The sequence below is a fragment of the Phyllobates terribilis genome, unplaced genomic scaffold (genome assembly GCF_046119375.1).
Source record: "Phyllobates terribilis strain yellow unplaced genomic scaffold, ASM4611937v1 Scaffold_1__5_contigs__length_1240528914, whole genome shotgun sequence".
NCBI lineage: Eukaryota > Metazoa > Chordata > Amphibia > Anura > Dendrobatidae > Phyllobates > Phyllobates terribilis.
In genome coordinates, this window is record NW_027362761.1 from 575,174,419 (window position 1) to 575,195,527 (window position 21,109).

A 21,109-nucleotide genomic window follows, 5' to 3' on the forward strand; every position below is an offset into this window, starting at 1 on the left:
AACCTGACAGCTGATACATGCTGCCTGATCCACGAGCAGCATGTGTCAAGCAGTGGCTGCATGATTTCAGCCAAGTATGTTTGACTCTGAAATGCTTCGGTGTTAAAGAGATAAACATACCTTTAAAGTTGCTGTTGAACTAGCCGCACTGGAGACTAGTCAGGACCCTAGTGGCTCCCCAAATGTTGCAAGTGACTTAAAGGGTTCACCCCATTCATGCACACAAGGAGAGACATGTCACTCCAGGAGATTTGGCGGAAAGAAGCCACCAGAGACCCACCAGTCCAATTAGTCTCCCGGGCGACTCAGTCCTCGGCGGCTTTTAAAGTATGTTTATCTCTAAAACGTCTTAGCGTTTGAGAGTCAAACATGCCTGGCTAAAACCAGACAGCGCATGTCTTGTAGATGCTGTCCGTGGATCAGCTGTCATCTTCCCTTTGGCCCTAACCCTCTTTAAAAAGTTTTTTTAAGGTTCACATACTTATAACAATGATCATTTACCATGAGGCTCGAAATGAAGACTTTTCTTCCCTAGTTGGGTCTTCTACCGGATCTTGAAGACCACCATTCGCAATAAATTTTACATAGAGGGAGTGATATTTTGCATCCTTTAGGCCCCTCTCAGATCTTATTCTTTTGGTAACCAGTGTAGCTCGTAAGAGGGTGTCACACGACTTCTTTCGACATAATATACTCTGTGCAATTTGACTGTTCGCATCTGTCAACATGCTCAGACTTTCGGAACATCTTCACTTAGGCAAATTGAATGAAACATTGTATAGGCAATCGTCTCAGGGGTTCTTACAGGAATATAAAGTCTAAACATAAATATTTGAAAACTTCCCAGATGCCAGCAACCACGAGGGAGCATTGCGGGGAACCTTGACTCTTTAGTGGCTTCCCAATCACTTTAGCAAAATGCACTAATTAAGAGGAATATCCATAGGGAACAGAGGCAATTCTCCAGCATACTGTCTGTCTCAGTGATGATCATCTCAAACAGAAATACAGTAGGTGAGCAACATGAATCCTCCACACTGTAAAGTAGATGCCATTAACAATCTGTCGGTGGCCTCATCTATATGAGGCTGGCACACTGAAGACTCTCAGCATCTAATAGGTGTTTGACTCCCTCCGGTTTCATCAAAACATCAGCGAAATTGAAAGTCCCATGCAAAAATTTTGCAGCCTGCCTCAATATTACAGACTGTAGGGGTCAATGCAAGAAGCTGAGTTTACTTTTTACTTTCATGTTCAAGCTTGTTCCAGATCAGAAAAGAAATATTGTTCTATCATATCAACCAGATGTTAAATTGCAACAAATAAAAAATCCCAAAATTGTCGAATCTAGAGTACTTTGGAAACTTTGTGTAAAGGTCCCATTCGAAGCGTGCTCCATAACCAATCTACCTATCATTGTCGGCTAGTCCCACCAAAATTGGTGGTTTTGGCCAACCTTGGTCACCTTAAGGATGAGTTTACAAGTGACATTTAATTTTTGTCGGAGCCAAAAGGAAGACATCTGGTGTCACATATGTTGCTTGTTGACTCAACAGTGACCCAATAGAATAAGATGAAATCAGTATTGTCATCATTTTTGGGGATTTTCTTTTGTACTACGCCATAGAAGAACAAGACAAAGGGATTAGATATGTAGAATTGAGCCCTTAATTGTCATAGCATATCATTTTGAAAGTGAAGAATTTATCACTGACCTAATAAAAGTGCCCCCAAAAACTACGCTACTAATAGCTCTTCCGCACTTCCTAGCCTTCCCGCTCCCATTGAGCACACATTTGTATTTCCAATCTACTATGCAAAGGAGCTCTGCTAATCTTCCAACTAACACAAAATGGAATCATTTTAGAGAAACCTGTAAAACCCTATACTATCATTATATTTTAAAGAAAAGTGACCACATATCATGTACCGTCAAGGTCGTTCTCTGGCGTTTCTGTTGTATACCAATCCGATGAGGGTCCAGTTCCATTCACTGTCATTGCAGAGACTTGAAAACTGTACTGGCTTCCCTTCTCAAGTCCTAAAAAAACAAAAATACATATGATGTATCATGGCAAATCATAAGACCGAGTATAAGGACACATAGTGTTCGAAACGCGTTTGGTTTTCCTATTCTGTGATTTTCCTCTTGTCCAACAATCTTTATCATGATGCATTTTCACATCAGATATGATGTGTTAAAGTGATGAAATAAAGATTTTTTCTCATATTTTAAATTGGAGCTGGATTCACTTTTTCCTTGTGCAAGTTCATCCCACGTTCAGTAGGAACGAGACTCCGCATTCCAGCACCGGAATTCAACCGGAAGTTTTCATAAGGGTGAGCTGAAAAAAACATCTTTTTGTCTACAGCATGGCATCATACATGGGACATATCATAGAGGAAGAGCTGCAAACAGATTATGAAGATAGTCATCCTTATATGTGGTTAGAACAAGAGAATATCCCAAAAGGGTAATTTCAGGATAGGCTTTGAAGTCATATTGATTGATGCCATAACCTTTGTCCCTCTCGGCATGAGCCACTAGGAAGGCAACATACTACTGGTTGACCCTAATTGGCTTTTTCCTAGGTGGTTCACGGATTACCCTTTCACTATAGTCGGCCAATAATTCTACAAATCAATGAATTTTCTTCCTTATAAAACCTGCAGAGCGAGGTGCAGTATACACTATCGTATGTATGATATGTTCACTTTCATTATTTTTCTACCCAACTTCTGATATTGCCCATCTGTCTATGTTGGCCTTTCTGCAGTGATGATACTCTTTCTATCCATATGACTATGGCCTCAACAGTGTAGAGCACAAGACCGCTGGGGTAAGTGATTGGCTGCAGAGGTCATGTGGGTAGATGGGGAAGTCATCACTACAGAAAGGTAAATAAAGAGCATCGAAGAGCAATATGGTATCGGTGATGGAGCCAAAGTAGATTTATTAGGTAATAATAATAATCATTATTTTTATATAGCGCCAACATATTCCACAGCTCTTTACATACATACATTATCGGCACTGTCCGCATTGGAGCTCACACTCTACATTCCCTATCAGTATGTCTTTGGTGTGGGAGGAAACCAGAGGCAACCCACACAAACATGGGGAGAACATACAAACTCCTTGCAGATGTTGTCCTTGGTGGGATTTGAACCCAGGACCCCAGCACTGCAAGGCTGCAGTGCTAACCACTGAGCCACCGTGCTGCCAAATACATTATTTTATGACATTTTATCCATTTAGGAAAACGATTTCAGATTTGGAAAAAGTTTTTAATGAAATTTGTGGAATGGTAAAGATCGACACATCTTTATGTACCATAAAATATGATGAATTCAGTTGATGAGCTCAGGCGATTGCCGATTCCAAGAAGGAAGGGATGAGGTTCTTCTGAAAGCATGGAAATCGAGTTATGTTCTAAATAATGGTGCTGGGGTGCTCCAAGTTTTTGGAAATTAGCAAAAAATATAGACTTACAGACTTAATTCCTTCATGAATATCTGCTTGTTTGATTTTTGCATTTTTGATTTTTCCTCCTCCTAATAACTTTTATTTTATTTTTATGTCAATAAAGCCGTATAAGGGTTTTTTTTTTTTTTGTGGGACGAGTTGTACTTTTTAACGATACCATTCATTTTCCCATGTATTGTGCTTATAAAAGGGGGAAAAAAAAATCTAAGTGAAATGAAATTGTGATGAAAATAGCAATTCTAACATAGTATTTTGGATTTTGTTTTTACATCATTCATTGTGTGGTAAAAAATACCTGAAAAAATTATTGCTCAGATCATCATGGTTACAACAATACTAAACGTGTATTGATTTTAGTCTATATTTTAGGGGTTAAAAACAATCAAAACATTCTAGAAAAAAATTGCTGTGTCACCATTCTCTGAGACCAATAACTTTTTAAATTTTTAATTTATGGAGCTGTATGAGGACTTGTTTTTTGTTCACCAAATTGACGTTTTTATTGTTACCATTTTGGTGTATGTAGGACTTTTTGTTAACTTTTTATTGCATTTCGAGAGGCAAGTGTAGGAAATGAAAAACCCCCGTCATATTGATTTTTTTTTTTTGCTGTTTATTGTATGGTTTAAATATTTTTATATTTTGATAGATCAGATATTTATGGACACCAAGTATAATGTTTTTTTTTTACCTAAATTAATGTTTTTTATTTATAAACTGGAAAACAAGGTGATGTTTTAAAATTATTATTTTTTTTTACTTTTTAATATTTTTTTAAGACATTTATTTTATCTTATTTTTTAGAACCTGTGTTTGTTAGATGGCTTTTACTATATACTGAAATAGTGTATAATTCAATTACTGGTTGTGGTTCATAGCCGATTCAATATATTTGCACACTGACACTGACATACAGGGTGTGCAAAGGGATTAATTATGAGATCTGTTACACATTCCTTTTCTAGGGTGTACATACATCTTGAGTGGAAACATTTGGATGCTTGCCTATGACATTTTATATATTGGAGTCACTCTTGTTATACAATGATTGAGTTGTTTTAATATGTTTTTTTGCCTTAAATATCAAATATAAAATATTCCCATTGGAGCAAACGTTTTAAAATATAGTTGTAAGATACTTTACTATGAGAATAATGCAGAGTATTTAAATCTGAAAGTGCAACTTAAATTACCCTGTTATGGCAGATGTCTCATTATTCTGCAAAAATATATACTTACTAAGACAAGAAATATTCTTGTAGAAATGCAGAACGTTTAACGGAGACACTTAAACAATCAAGTCATGTCACTTTTTAATAAAATCTACAAAAGCTAATATTTTAAAACGTTTTAGAATCAAGATGTTCAGTCGTGTTCTACCTTTGTAAAAGAGCATCTATTATTTTTTTCACTTATATAAAATTAAGTGAAATAATGGAAGGATCTGAAACGCATTGATATTACAAATTACAACAACCATTAACTTTTTTAGTTCAATTTTTTTCTCTTATATTTTAAGGATCAAACAAGGACAGTCAAAGTGACTTAAAGTCCAGAATATAGAGGACATCTGCCTTGAAAACTTAACAGTTCTTTTGACCAGGGAAGTAGCTAGAAAATTAGGTAGTTGTGGCATAGCCCTGGGCTTTAGATATCAGGGTGTACACCAACAAGTCATTTTCCTGGGCCTGGGTGATAGTAGTACACCAAATCTGTCACGGGTGTGTCAGAGGTGACAGACAGTCGCTCTGCAGTGGTTTACAGGAGATCTCCACGTTTGGCAATGCAGACAGCTGCCTAGATAGGAGGCTGTGTTTAGGACCCAGCAACTACCTCCCTTAAGTCTGGGTGTACAGTACAGACCAAAAGTTTGGACACACCTTCTCATTTAAAGATTTTTCTGTATTTTCATGACTTTGAAAATTGCACATTCACACTAAAGGCATCAAAACTATGAATTAACACATGTGGAATTATATACTTAACAAAAAAGTGTGAAACAACTGAAATATGTCTTATATTCTAGGTTCTTCAAAGTAGCCACCTTTTGCTCTGATGACTGCTTTGCACACTCTTGGCATTCTCTTGATGAGCTTCAGAGGTAGTCACCGGAAATGGTTTTCACTTCACTGGTGTGCCCTGTCAGGTTTAATAAGTGGGATTTCTTGCCTTATAAATGGGGTTGGGACCATCAGTTGTGTTGTGCAGAAGTCTGGTGGATACACAGCTGATAGTCCTACTGAATAGACTGTTAGAATTTGTATTATGGCAAGAAAAAAGCAGCTAAGTAAAGAAAAATGAGTGGCCATCATTACTTTGAGAAATTAAGGTCAGTCGGTGTGAAAAATTGGGAAAACTTTGAAAGTGTCCCCAAGTGCAGTTGCAAAAACCATCAAGCGCTACAAAGAAGCTGGCTGACATGAGGACCGCCCCAGGAAAGGAAGACCAAGAGTCACCTTTGCTTCTGAGGATAAGTTTATCCGAGTCACCAGCCTCAGAAATCGCAGGTTAACAGCAGCTCAGATTAGAGACCAGGTCAATGCCACACAGAGTTCTAGCAGCAGACACATCTCTTCAACAACTGTTAAGAGGAGACTTTGTGCAGCAGGCCTTCATGGTAAAATAGCTGCTAGGAAACCACTGCTAAGGACAGGCAACAAGCAGAAGAGACTTGTTTGGGCTAAAGAACACAAGGAATGGACATTAGACCAGTGGAAATCTGAGCTTTGGTCTGATGAGTACAAATTTGAGATCTTTGGTTCCAACCACCGTGTCTTTGTGCGACGCAGAAAAGGAGAACGGATGGACTCTACATGCCTGGTTCCCACCGTGAAGCATGGAGGAGGAGGTGTGATGGTATGGGGGTGCTTTGCTGGTGACACTGTTGGGGATTTTTTCAAAATTGAAGGCATACTGAACCAGCATGGCTACCACAGCATCTTGCAGCAGCCTGCTATTCCATCCGGTTTGCACCATCATTTATTTTTCAACAGGACAATGACCCCAAACACACCTCCAGGCTGTGTAACGGCTATTTGACCAAGAAGGAGAGTGATGGGGTGCTACGCCAGATGACCTTGCCTCCACAGTCACCAGACCTGAACCCAATCAAGATGGTTTGGGGTGAGCTGGACTGCAGAGTGAAGGTAAAAGGGCCAACAAGTGCTAAGCATCTCTGGGAACTCCTTCAAGATTGTTGGAAGGCCATTTCCAGTGATTACCTCTTGAAGCTCATCAACAGAATGCCAAGAGTGTGCAAAGCAGTCATCAAAGCAAAAGGTGGCTACTTTGAAGAACCTAGAATATAAGACATATTTTCAGTTGTTTCACACTTTTTTGTTAAGTATATAATTCCACATGTGTTAATTCATAGTTTGATGCCTTCAGTGTGAATGTACAATTTTCATAGTCATGAAAATACAGAAAAATCTTTAAATGAGAAGGTGTGTCCAAACTTTTGGTCTGTACTGTATATATACCTGGTGTCTAGGTGGGCGTCGCCGGTTATACTCATTTCTACTTGGAACTTGGCTGAAGCAGCATCACGTCCTCTTTGTAGTCTTGAGGTCATGTGCCCTGTTGGAGCTCTTCTAAAGCTAAGTTATTATTTCCCTGTGTTGTCTTCCCCTTTTGTCTTTAGAGTGCTAGCGGAAGTTGACTAGTGATCATCTCTTTCCACCTCCAGCTTTAGCCTTACGCCAGGAATAGTAGGGCGAGGCACATGATCGGCGACACCTGCGGAGGCTGTATAGGAACGTTAGGGGGAGACAGGGTGATGCTAGTCCAGATTAGGAGGTCACCTCTTCCCCCTTTGTCAATTGGTGAAATCAATGAGAGACACGGCGTCCCGCATCCTCACATATCCTACAACACTAGAACGCGATGCTCCATAAGATTGGAACAGTCTCTGTGCATGTGTAGTAGCTTCGCCTCCAGGGTCAGGACAATGGTGAAACCTGCGACAGGAGTAGCGTAGCACCGGACCTGCTCTATTCCCTGGTGGGAGCACAGAACCACGATTCCTAACATTGCTAGCCTATGTTATTTCCAGGGTTCTACAGTAGCTCGCATGATTAGTGACCTGTTCACGAGGGAAGAGCACGTACTTGCTAATGATTGAACTAGCCTGAGGATTATAGATGGTTTCCAATATCTCCACTCGTCTCCTAATTATTTAGTTATTTATTTATTTTAATGCTGGATATATGGTTAGGGGATTGGACGCTATGTTTTTCCCACTTGAATTATGAGGTCAGCGGCTAGGATTAGAGATAAGAGCCCTGGTTCTACCAATGTATTTCACATTTTAATTACCTCGGTCTTCGCTTACATTTATAGACCTCAATGATACATCTCTTTCAGACAGACGGATCGGCCCCAGCATTGAATTCCAATAATAGAGGCTTAATATGTAGATCAATTCTGATGAATACCTGGCATGGAGCTGAGGGGGATCTGCACACGGGGAAGATCATTCATTTCACTCAGCTAATTTCATCACAATTAATGAATACAAAAGGAGCTTGTCAAAGAGAAAAATGAAAGGATGGATGGTATCTGCTTCCCGGAGCAAAACATTGATATATATTGTATAAAAGGTATTGTCCATAACTTGTAAATAGAAAAGAGCAAATAGATTCGATATGAATTGAATTTGTGTCGAATTTTAGGAAATTCACTTGACCCGGTGAATTTGAACAAATTGTGATTTGATTCATGCTAATAGCCCACTGCCATTGTACACAAAACAGAAGAAGATAGAGAAGGCTCGCATAACCCCAGGCATGACCACATGAGCTTCCCCATAATGCCTTGCAGCTATCACATCACATGGTATAGCACAGCCAATCAAGAGGGAATGCCATAGCCTGTATAAAAGCAGAGGCAAGGAATGCAGCAGCCATTTAGTAGTGCATCTGGATAGTGAGAGGACATCACAGCTCACAGATTAGTAATAGAGATAGGTAACGAAAGCCATAAAACACTGAATAAACGTGGCAGATAGTGTGCAACAGCAGAGCAGTGAGGAACTGCGATCATCCGTTTACACATAGTCATAAACGTAGAGGTCACTTAGCTTGAAAAGTGTTGGACACAGTCCCAGAAGTCCTTACGGTGTTACACAAATGTTTTCAAAGCAATCTGAGGCTTTGCCATACTTGCGATTTACATCGAATCTATTCGCTGAGAATCAATTTTTTGGGTAAAATGTTGACCAAGTCGGCAAATTTTTATTTTAAAAGATACGCTCAACTCTACTTGTAAACCCATTTTTAATGGAACCGGAGTTGTACAAAAATGACAAATAAAAAGTACTTATCTACTAGACTGGAGTCACTTCTCTGTTCTGCTGCCTGTACCCCTGCTAGGCTCCTGGACTCCTCTTACAATTGGGAGGTGGATCATGTTGCGGCTGCAGATGATCAACAGCCTTTGATTGGACCTTCCATCCAAGCCCGAAGAAACCCTGCAGCCGCTGATTGGCAAGTGATGCTCTCTACCTCCCATGCAGAAGAGGAAGCCAGGAGCCTAGCCGGAGAATGCCGACAACAGAAAGTCACTGGTCTGGTCGGTAAATATTGATTTTTCTTTTTAAAACAACCCTTGGTTAATTAACACATAGACTATAAGTAGTGGGAGTGTCCTCTTAAGGTCCGGTTTTATGGTAGCTTGGGTACTGCCCCGTAGAGCATATCCCCTTGCCTTCGATGTTCTACGGTATATGATGATCCAATTATATAATCAAACAGTGGCCAAATAGGTACAGATTCCAATTACAAAGTTAATCAAACAAGTGTAACCCCTAAGATGCTGCGTTCAGTAGTGACCCAAGCATCTAAGTGGTTAGACAAAGGGAGAGAGTTACCTCTGGCAGAGAGAGAGAGTTACCTCTGACAGAGGGAGAGCGTTACCTCTGACAGAGGGAGAGCGTTACCTCTGGCAGAGAGAGAGAGTTACCTCTGGCAGCCCATCATCCAGCCAGTGCATTGTCATGCATTATACTGATATGTATACAACACTCCAATAGAGAAGTATTGGAGTCTATTCTATGAGCGATCAGGTTCATAGAAATTAAATCCATAAGTGGGACTAAAAAAAAAGTAAAACAAAATAGAACTTTCCTATTCTTTATACTACTGGATATACATTTTAGAAGTACAGCTTATAAAATCCAGCAATTCCGATAAAAGGCTCAAGATATATCTGTATATTGATACCGTACATTGCAACCATCTTGTGAATTCAATGGGATAATTTCCAGTCATGCGAGATCTGACAATTCCAATTAATCAGGATTATAATCTGCAGATCACTCACCTGTGAACAGGTACCAGAGATTATTCGGCTCGATGGTCTCCAGTTCTCCCCGGCGTGTGGTCTTTCTGTGACGAATTTTGTAACCGGTAATAAATCCATTTTGGGTTCCCGATGGGGGAGGAAGCCAGCTAACCTTAATGCTCTGGAAAGAAATAGTAGAAAGAGATTATGGAAATAATCTGGGAAGGTATTTATAGCTGCAACCTTTCTCAGCAATGAATGTTTTATAAAACCAAACACAATCGTCAAAAGTACATAAGACCCAGCTCTATTTGATATGCAGTTGCTATTTACAGTTGCAACAACAGCAGAATAGTGAGCTCAGCTCTGGAGTATAATACAGGATGTAACTCAGGATCAGTACAGGATCAGTAATGTAATGCATGTACACAGTGACTGCACCAGCAGAATAGTGAGTGCAGCTCTGGGGTATAATACAGGATGTAACTCAGGATCAGTACAGGATCAGTAATGTAATGTATGTACACAGTGACTGCACCAGCAAAATAGCGAGTGCAGCTCTGGAGTATAATACAGGATGTAACTCAGGATCAGTACAGGATAAGTAATGTAATGTATGTACACATTGACTGCACCAGCAGAATAGTGAGTGCAGCTCTGGAGTATAATACAGGATGTAACTCAGGATCAGTACAGGATCAGTAATGTAATGTATGTACACAGTGACTCCACCAGCAGAATAGTGAGTGCAGCTCTAGAGTATAATACAGGATGTAACTCAGGATCGGTAATGTACTGTATGTGCACAGTGACAGCACCAGCAGAATAGTGAGTGCAGCTCTGGAGTATAATACAGGATGTAACTCAGGATCAGTACAGGATCAGTAATGTAATGTATGTACACAGTGACTGCACCAGCAGAATAGTGAGTGCAGCTCTGGAGTATAATACAGGATGTAACTCAGGATCAGTACAGGATCAGTAATGTAATGTATGTACACAGTGACTCCACCAGCAGAATAGTGAGTGCAGCTCTAGAGTATAATACAGGATGTAACTCAGGATCGGTAATGTACTGTATGTGCACAGTGACAGCACCAGCAGAATAGTGAGTGCAGCTCTGGAGTATAATACAGGATGTAACTCAGGATCAGTACAGGATCAGTAATGTAATGTATGTACACAGTGACTGCACCAGCAGAATAGTGAGTGCAGCTCTGGAGTATAATACAGGATGTAACTCAGGATCAGTAATGTAATGTATGTACACAGTGACCGCACCAGCAGAATAGTGAGTGCAGCTCTGGAGAATAATACAGGATGTAACTCAGGATCAGTACAGGATCAATAATGCAATGTATGTACACAGTGACTGCACCAGCAGAATAGTGAGTGTAGCTCTGGAGTATGATACAGGACGTAACTCAGAATAAGTGCAGGATCAGTAATGTAATGTATGTACACAGTGACTGCACCAGCAGAATAGTGAGTACAGCTCTGGAGTATAATACAGGATGTAACTCAGGATCAGTAATGTAATGAATGTACACAGTGACTGCACCAGCAGAATAGTGAGTGCAGCTCTGGAGAATAATACAGGATGTAACTCAGGATCAGTACAGGATCAGTAATGTAATATATGTACACAGTGACTGCACCAGCAGAATAGTGAGTGCAGCTCTGGAGTATAATACAGGATGTAACTCAGGATCAGTACAGGATCAGTAATGTAATATATGTACACAGTGACTCCACCAGCAGAATAGTGAGTGCAGCTCTGGAGTATAATACAGGATGTAACTCAGGATCAGTACAGGATCAATAATGTAATGTATGTACACAGTGACTGCACCAGCAGAATAGTGAGTGCAGCTCTGGAGTATGATACAGGACGTAACTCAGAATAAGTGCAGGATCAGTAATGTAATGTATGTACACAGTGACTGCACCAGCAGAATAGTGAGTGCTGCTCTGGAGTATAATACAGGATGTAACTCAGGATCAGTAATGTAATGTATGTACACAGTGACTGCACCAGCAGAATAGTGAGTGCAGCTCTGGAGAATAATACAGGATGTAACTCAGGATCAGAACAGGATCAGTAATGTAATATATGTACACAGTGACTCCACCAGCAGAATAGTGAGTGCAGCTCTGGAGTATAATACAGGATGTAACTCAGGATCAGTACAGGATCAATAATGTAATGTATGTACACAGTGACTGCACCAGCAGAATAGTGAGTGCAGCTCTGGAGTATGATACAGGACGTAACTCAGGATCAGTACAGGATCAGTAATGTAATGTATGTACACAGTGACTGCACCAGCAGAATAGTGAGTGCAGCTCTGGAGTATAATACAGGATGTAACTCAGGATCAGTACAGGATCAATAATGTAATGTATGTACACAGTGACTGCACCAGCAGAATAGTGAGTGCAGCTCTGGAGTATAATACAGGATGTAACTCAGGATCAGTAATGTAATGTATGTACACAGTAACTGCACCAGCAGAATAGTGAGTGCAGCTCTGGAGTATAATACAGGATGTGACTCAGGATCAGTAATGTAATGTATAAACAGAATTACTCAACTTTTCATAGACTATATATACAGTATATAAACACTAAATGTGTGTACAGAGGAAGAATGTTTAAAGCCAACTTGATTATATATATGTATATATATATATATATATATATATATATATATATATATATATATATATATATAAGATGTGATCATCTTCAAAGGAAATAATAAATTATCAGTTGATTATCTACCGTGAATAAAGTAACATCATTGCCAGATATAAGACTTTGTATTCTCTGTAGTGCCTGTGTGCGGCTTTGAGTGCTCCTTCTCACGGGGAGATCTCGTCACTAAGTCTTTCACACTTTAAATTCACTAAGGTCATCTCCAACTTTATCACTTTTTTGCTTTTCATTAACTGTAAACTTGATTCTACTCTTACAACTATAACATCTTACAAAAAATGGTCTATAAGTAATAAAAGCGATAGAACCACCAACGAAAATTCTGGATGTAGCGGAGATGATTTTGTCATTTTCTCCGTACGCGATACTGCGTCTTGTGTTAGTTTTAGTTTTCATGGAATCATCATAGAGCTGCAATGCAGAACTCAGAATGGACCCCACTTCCGACTAAGAATCCTACCAGATGAATGACACCTCCATTAATCCCCAAGATACCTCCATTAATCCCCACTATTCCTTCATTAGTTTCATCTTCTGACTGATTATAAAATGCTGGGATTCACCCGACATCGTCTCCTATCAACTCCGTTGACTTTCACCTCTTGAGCAAAATTTTGAGTCTATCACTTTCCAAATGAAAAAGTTGGCACCAGTTCTCTGTAAGTGATGTATTGATTTCTTTCTCACAATACAAAGTCATTGCATTATTTGGGATGCGAGCAAAACCCTCAACAGGTTGCAATTCACGTCACAACCACTGGGGGGGCCACACAGACACGTATAACAGAAGTAACTCTCAGCAGAGGATCGCAAATTAATTTTTTTTTTCCAAATAGATCATCTAGCACCAGATATCTTGGGACATGTTAAGTCAAAATAAAAGACCCACCTGTGCAAGGACAAAGTCTCTGTTTGATAGAGGTTCTCCTCTATGGGTCATAGATGATTTCCTGAGCAAGAAACCACCCTCCTATAAAATGATATGACCTTAACTAGAATATGGAAACGGGTTTTTAAGATAAGACAACTCATGTACTGTTGCTGTGATTGTGGAACACACAAACCATAGGTAGAAGGTAGAGGGCAAGTCTTAGCAGTGCCCTCTCTATATAGTGTTTCTGTGGTATCACAGCACATTATATTAGTACTAGCTATTGAACCCGTTCTATGCCCGGGTGGCGAGCATTTTTATTGGTATATGGTCTCCCATGCAGGTATGTGCTGCCCCCCTCCTTGTATTTGTGCTGCCCCCATCCTGTCTCCACCATCCTATCCTGGTATGCATGGCACCCCTTACCCCTATCCTGGTATGCATGGCACCCCTCACCACCAATCCTGGTATGCGTGGCACCCCTCACCCCCAATCCTGGTATGTATGGCACCCCTCATCCCTATCCTGATATGCATGGTACCCCATCCCTCATCCCTATCCTGGTATGTATGGTATCCCTCATCCTGGTATGCATGGCACCCCATCCCTCATCCCCAATCCCTGTATGCATGGTACCCCTCACCCCCTAATCCCGGTATGCATGGCACCCCATATCCCCAATTCCTGTATGCATGGCACCCCTCATCCCCAATCCCGGTATGCGTGGCACCCCTCATCCCCAATCCAGATATGCATGGCACCCCTCATCCCCAATCCTGGTATGCGTGGTACCCCATCCCTCATCCCTGTCCTGGTATGTATGGTATCCCTCATCCTGGTATGCATGATACCCCATCCCTAATCCCTATCCTGGAGTGTATGGTATCCCTCATCCTGGTATGCATGGCACCCCATCCCTCATCCCCAATCCCGGTATGCGTGGCACCCCTCATTCCCAATCCCGGTATGCGTGGCACCTCTCACCCCCAATCCTGGTATGCGTAGCACCCCTCATCCCCAATCCCGGTATGCGTGGCACCCCTCATCCCCAATCCCGGTATGCGTGGCACCCCTCATCCCCAATCTCGGTGTGCGTGGCACCCCTCATCCCCAATCCTGGTATGCGTGGCACCCCTCATCCCCAATCCCGGTGTGCGTGGCACCCCTCATCCCCAATCCTGGTATGTGTGGTCCCCTCATCCCTTTCACACTGTACACACATACAAAAAAAATAAACACTTATACTCACCTTTCTTCTCTGTACTCCAGCGCTGCTGCGTCCTGTTCTGCCGGAGGCCGGGGGAGGAATGCGGCGCCGGAGCACCACGCTGTTCGGCGCCATTTTGCTGGAGACACACTGTAAATGTGTCTTCAGTAAAATGGAGCCGGATAGCGCTATGCGCACGTGCCGATCCGACGCCTCACTCCTGCCCCGGTCTCCGGCGAAGAGAGGTGCCGCGGCAACGCTCCTCCCGGTCAGGTAAGTATGCAAGTATGGCGCCGGAGATCGCGGTATGCGTTCAGTGTCTACGCATACTGCGATCTCCGGCGCCATACACCTCCTCTTACCTGTAACGGCTGGATGCCTGCTTCTGTCTGGAGCCAGACTACGCGTCATGCATACGCAGTCTATAGAGGCTTCAGACAGAGACACATATCCCCGGTTATATTATAGATGTTATTAGATATGAGCAAAGCAGTTTGTTCAAATTAAAGGGGTGGTCCGAAACTAACATTTATATTAATCATAATCTCTTTTCTAATATACTTTAATTAAAAAGTTCCCATTGTTTCCTCACTGTGCTATCAACTGCTTTATTATTTTTTTTACCTTTTTCCTGTTTGATGATGCTTTGTTTGAGAACCTCCAGTGCATTCTGGGAAACTCAAATGAGTCATCATAAGGACAGAAGCTGTAGTCACTGCTGCAGCCTCTGCGCCCATCCTGAAATGAAGCGTCATCAGTGACCTCCATTTCAGGGGCTGGGCTAGTCTTTGCTTTGCTGAGTATGTGCTGTTTGTCAATTCCGACATATGCTCATTAATATCTTGTTACTGTGCAATATGCACAGTGACAGTGCGCTCGCTTGCCAGCTCTGATGAGAAGTGATGAACAGACAAAAGAGTGTACTGTCAGTGTGCATTGTAAGGAGAGAACGAGTGAGCAGAGGCCAGTCCCACCCACAAGTGATGTCACTTGTGGGGGCGGCATTAGTCTGTGCTTTTTCTGCACGCCAGGTTTTCTCCTTACAATGAGCACTGACAGTGCGCTCTCTTGCCGACTCATCACTGATGCTTTTTTTTGAGGGTAGTCAGACACTGCCAGCTGATGATGACTTTGAGTATCCCAGCATGCACTTGGGGTTCTCAAATGAAGTGTCAAAGCTTCATCAAACAGGAAGTAGGAAAAAAAATAAAGCAGTTAGTGTAGTGAGGAAGATATAGAGATTTTTTAATTAAGGTATGTTACAAAAGAGATTAGATTATGACATTAAATAGACAGACATTTAGGATTTAAATAAATGTTAGTTTCGGACCACCCCTTTAAAGAAAATGGCAGCCTGCTGACTTGATCATTTGTTTGACTCTTGATAGGAACGGAAAGAGGTTAAAAAAATATTTTACTCACCTCACCCCTTACCTGTCCAGGTGCTGCAGCTCCCTTCCCCATTTGTCCTCTGTCTCGTGGCTCCAGTCTTCCCTTCATCTTCAGTCTTCTCTACTCTTCGGTGACTCCAGCACTAAGCCTCAAGTAAGATCATGGTCAAGTGACATTGTGGAGATATTCACATCATGATGTCATGATAAGCCCAGAGAGCACCGAAGAGTGAGGAAGACTGAAGATAAAAGGGAGGGACAAGAGAGAAGAAGCGAGCCAATGAAGGACGGTGTGGAGAGCTGCGGTGTCAGGACAGGTGAGAAATGAGAAGAGTATAATATTTTTTAACCCCTTCTCTTTTAGAGCTCTGTTGTCTAGAGAGGTCTCAGAGCGTAATTTGACGCAGAACAAATATTCCTGTCCAATTTCCAATGAAACTGACAAATCAAATTCTGGCCCATTCGTTCATAACTTTATAATATCTTATTAAGATGACCTGCTGCTTTTTGAAAAAAAACATGGTTTTGTTATTATTGGGATATGTTTATACTATAGGTGTCTATTAGGGATGAGCGGACCCGTAGAAGTTTGGGTTCTGGTACCCGACCCGAACTTTATTCCAAAGTTTGGTTCGGGTACCATAACTGTAACCGATCTTGAACCGGAACCCCAACCCCATTGAAAACAACTTTTGAGCTGGGAAATTCTCTTTCTTTCCTTCCGGACTTCCCCTGTAACGCCGAACATTGCAACAGACTTCCGGGAGAAGTCGAGCTGGGAAATTCTCTTTCTTTCCTTCCGGACTTCCCCCGGAACGCAGAACATTACAACAGACTTCTGGGAGAAGTCAAGCTGGGAAATTCTCTTTCATTCCTTCCGGACTTCCCCCGGAACGCCGAACATTACAGCAGACTTCCAGGAGAAGTCAAGCTGGGAAATTCTCTTTCTTTCCTTCCGGACTTCCCCCGTAACGCCGAACATTACAACAGACTTCCAGAAGTCGAGCTGGGAAATTCTCTTTCTTTCCTTCCGGACTTCCCCCGTAACGCCAAACATTGCAACAGACTTCCAGAAATCGAGCTGGGAAATTCTCTTTCTTTCCTTCCGGACTTCCCCCGGAACGCCGAACATTACAACAGACTTCCGGGAGAAGTCGAGCTGGGAAATTCTCTTTCATTCCTTCCGGACTTCCCCCGGAACGCCGAACATTACAACAGACTTCCGGGAGAAGTCGAGCTGGGAAATTCTCTTTCTTTCCTTCCGGACTTCCCCCGGAACGCCGAACATTACAACAGACTTCCGGGAGAAGTTCGTGTTCAGCATTTAGCACCAGACACTAACTGTCCGGTACAGACACCCCGAACTTTTAAATTCGGGTTTGCTCATCTCTAGAGTTATAAGTGGCGCCCTAGTGGTTGTGATGTGAATTGCAGCCTGTCGTGATTTTTGCTAACCTGTTGCGATAGTATATTAGATTTGTATTATAAGATATTTTCAGACTGGTAAAGGACTGGGGACTATATTAGTCAAATTAGGGAATTATATCGGGGTAAATTATCTGTTGGGACGACACACTGCATATTATGAGTTTATAATGAGCGACTTTGGGTAAAGGTAGATAAATACCTACGGGAAGGATATAGAAAGGATTCTGAGCCAGAACTTTTGCTTTGCAATGATAACGAGCATAGTACTAATCAATCTGAACCTAGCACTCTTAATAATTTAGGAGATTTCCATTTCTAAAAATGCTAATTTACTCGTCTTTGTTCGAAGTAAACCCCGGCACTGCTCGGGAATACAGATAATCCGCCTCTGCACAGTAGGACAGTAATTCAGAATAGGCATTTGCATCTGCATGGAAGAGCGGACACAAATCTGGATGCAACGCAGCGTTAATTAAATATGCATGCTTACAAAATGAAAAAAGCTTTATTTATTCTCGCGGAGTAACACAAGTGTAATGACCGCTAAATCCCCACGGATAGATTTATGCAAATATATTTTTTCTTTTTTTTTCTGGAGATGACAAACACTTTCCATTTTTTTATGAAAGTGACCCGTGATGCTGCAGATTAGATGACATCACTATGTGTAATGTGCCGCCGATGGAGCGAGGTCTCCGCTGTCTACATTGCGCCTTATGAATTATTTACATACAGAAATCACAGTTATTTCAGAAGAAATCTAAAGAACGCCATCTATTATAGATGTATTTTAGAGAACCTTATTCTGGAATAAGGATGTTTATGAAAATATTGCCTGCAGATATGTCTTTCCTTAAAGGGGTTGTCCACCTCGGGGGAGAATTTTTTTTTTTCTTTACTAAATACATATATTTAGGGCTAAAAATCATTTTTACAATTGGGTTTCATTATAAAATTTGCACTGTTTGGCTTTTACAGGCCCTTTGTGTCCCCCGCACAATTGCCTTTGATGTTGTCTGTGGTCATAAATCAGCACAAAGTAGCTCAGAACAAGACAGATAAAAGACTTACAAACTCTCATACTGGATCATCAGAAAAAGGTTACTGAAGGATTCTCAGTTAACTCTGCAGCCAGAAAAACATGGACTCCAGAGGAGGCAAACCTGTGACATTCGTGTGGGTTTTCCTGCCCTTCCTGTCTCTGCTTCTGTCACCAGGTGGCGCTGTGCTTTTGTTGTGGACTACACAAAGTGACTTACTCAAGTTCTGTGTTCTCAGGTACTTATAGTTCTCTCCATACTGGGAGATACAGAGTTAATTTTTCTGTGTTTGCTTCCTTCTGTTTGGCCTGGGTGGGATTTCAGATTATTTAAGCTCCTGAAAGTCTGCTGTCCACTGCCAGTTATAATTTGACTTGCTCCTAGAGAACTCCTCAGCATCCTGCTTAACGCCCTGTAGACATTCCTGATTTTTGACCACGGCTTGTATTTTTAACTGCTCTCCTGCCTGGTGATTTTGTCCCTGTACTGACCACCTAATTCTGACCCAGCTACCGAACTATACTACATGCCAGTCACACCACCGAATGGCAGCTAACTCCATGGCCCTATCCTTAAAGGGTGAAGGCCAGGGAAGCGGTGGCCGGTAACTTTGGCAACAAGCTGTAAAATGTAAAATTAAACATCCATCTGCTTTGAAATGGAGATTTTTAATAAGAAGTAAATTGCAAAGTTGCTCCTCTTTACCACCACTTCGCAATTTTAACCACATAAGCAACATGGAGGCAACTAGCATGTATCCTCAGTGCTGCTCAACTCACAGTGCGGTTCCTCCTCGCCACAGGCCGTGCCGCTGAATTTGTTTCTTCCTGCACTCCTCAGCATTGCTGCTGCTGCATGTGGTATCCATCTTGCTTTAGGGTAGCGTAGTTGGTTTCTGCAGGAATTTAACCCTGCTGTGTCCTGCAGAGATTTGGTTCCCTGCCCTATCCCTCGCCAGCAGGTCCTATTTTAGGTAGTTACACCCACCACTCTTTGCTCGAAAATTGTTCCTTCCCTGTTAGTTCAAGTTATAGCATTCTACTGTGGTCCCCTTCCTTTAAAGACCTGGCTAGTTTACCCGTCCTTCTTTACCTCTCCACCCCTGACCTCGATTACACCTACTGATCCTGTGCTGCTTTCCCTGAACGCGGACCGTCTGACCACATTTCTGTCTTTGTCCCCCTGTATCTTGTAGCAGTGTCTCTGACCCTCTGCTGCTGCAGTCCCGGGAACTTCCCTGGAGAGGTACCTGGTGACTACCTGTGGCCAAGCCTATCCTCACCACCAGAGGATCTAGTGGAAACCAGGTAGTCGCTTAGTCATACCTCTCCAGGGTAATCCCGGCGCATGGTGCAATGGGTCCACACACACCAGCGTTACAATAAGAACTTGAGAAAACCCCTTTAAAGACAACCACCTTAATTCATGGGATATTTTAACTCTACATCACTTTCCAATTAGTGATTGTCTTCATCAGTGGCTCCATTAGAAGGGAATGATGACTGGTGTGTTATTGTATCGAAAGCTTATATATGAAGACACAGAAGTATAGATAACTTTTGGCTTCCGTTAAGGTCACATCCAGCAATTGTTCTAGATAATTCACCAGTGAAACACTACGTTTATCATATACAGTGGCTAGCAAAAGTATTCACCCCCTTGGCTTTTTACCTATTTTGTTACATTACAACCTGTATCCAAAAATATTTTTGCAATATATGTGATGCATCAGCACTAAATAAGTTGATGAAGTGAGAAAAATACAGGCATAAATTTAATTTATGGGATGAAGTAACTAAAAATTAACACGTGCATATGTATTTACCCCTTTTGCTATGAAGCCCCTAAAAATTTCTGGTGTAAGAAATTACCTTCATAAGTCACATGCTTAGTGGCTGGATGTCCACCTGTGTGCAATCTAATGTCACATATCTGTCAGTATATACACTTTACCTTTTCTGAGGCCACAGAGGCTGCAACACGATTAGGCAAGAGGCACCACTAACCAAACAACACCACGAAGACCAAGGATATCTCCAAACAACACCATGAAGACCAAGGAGATCTCCAAACAACACCATGAAGACTAAGGAGATCTCCAAACATCACCATGAAGACCAAAGAGATTTCCAAACAAGTCAGGGACAAAGTTGTTGAGAAGTACAAGTCAGGGTTGGATTATAAAAAAATATCCCAATCTCTGATGATCCCCGGAGCACCATCAAACCCATTATCATCAAATGGAAAGAACATGGTACCACAACAAACCTGCCAAGAGAGGGCGCCCACCAAAACTCTCGGGCAAGAAGGGCAGTAATCAGAGAGGCAGCACAGAGACCAAAGGTAACCCTGAAGGAGCTGCAGAGTTCCCAAGCAGAAACTGGAGTATCTGCCCATATGTCCACAATAAGCCGTAAGGCTCATTTTGAGTTTGCCAAAAGACATATGGGAGACTCCCGAAATGTATGGAAGAAGGTGCTATGGTCAGATAAGACCAAAATTGAACTTTTTGGCCACCAAGGTAAACGCTATGTTGGCGTCAAACCAAAACAGCTCATCACGCCAAGAACACCATCCCCACAGTCAAAAATAGTGATGGCAGCATCATGCTGTGGGGATGTTTTGGCAGCAGAGAGAGGAAAAATGGTCCAAGTCGATGGGAAGATGGATGGGGCAAAATACAGGGAT

The 21,109-nt window shown here is 41.8% G+C and overlaps 1 protein-coding gene across 3 annotated transcripts in view; it reads right to left on the bottom strand.

The window, feature by feature from the left end:
• DCC (DCC netrin 1 receptor) overlaps positions 1-21,109 on the bottom strand; it is a 1,219,041-nt gene that overhangs the window by 205,750 nt on the left and 992,182 nt on the right. For all 3 annotated transcript variants that reach the window (XM_073681315.1, XM_073681325.1, XM_073681306.1), the window contains exons 13-14: positions 9,806-9,947; positions 1,931-2,041 (exon numbers count right to left, since the gene is read on the bottom strand). In XM_073681315.1, the coding sequence (XP_073537416.1) occupies positions 1,931-2,041; positions 9,806-9,947 (253 nt within the window). The remainder of the gene's footprint in view (positions 1-1,930; positions 2,042-9,805; positions 9,948-21,109) is intronic.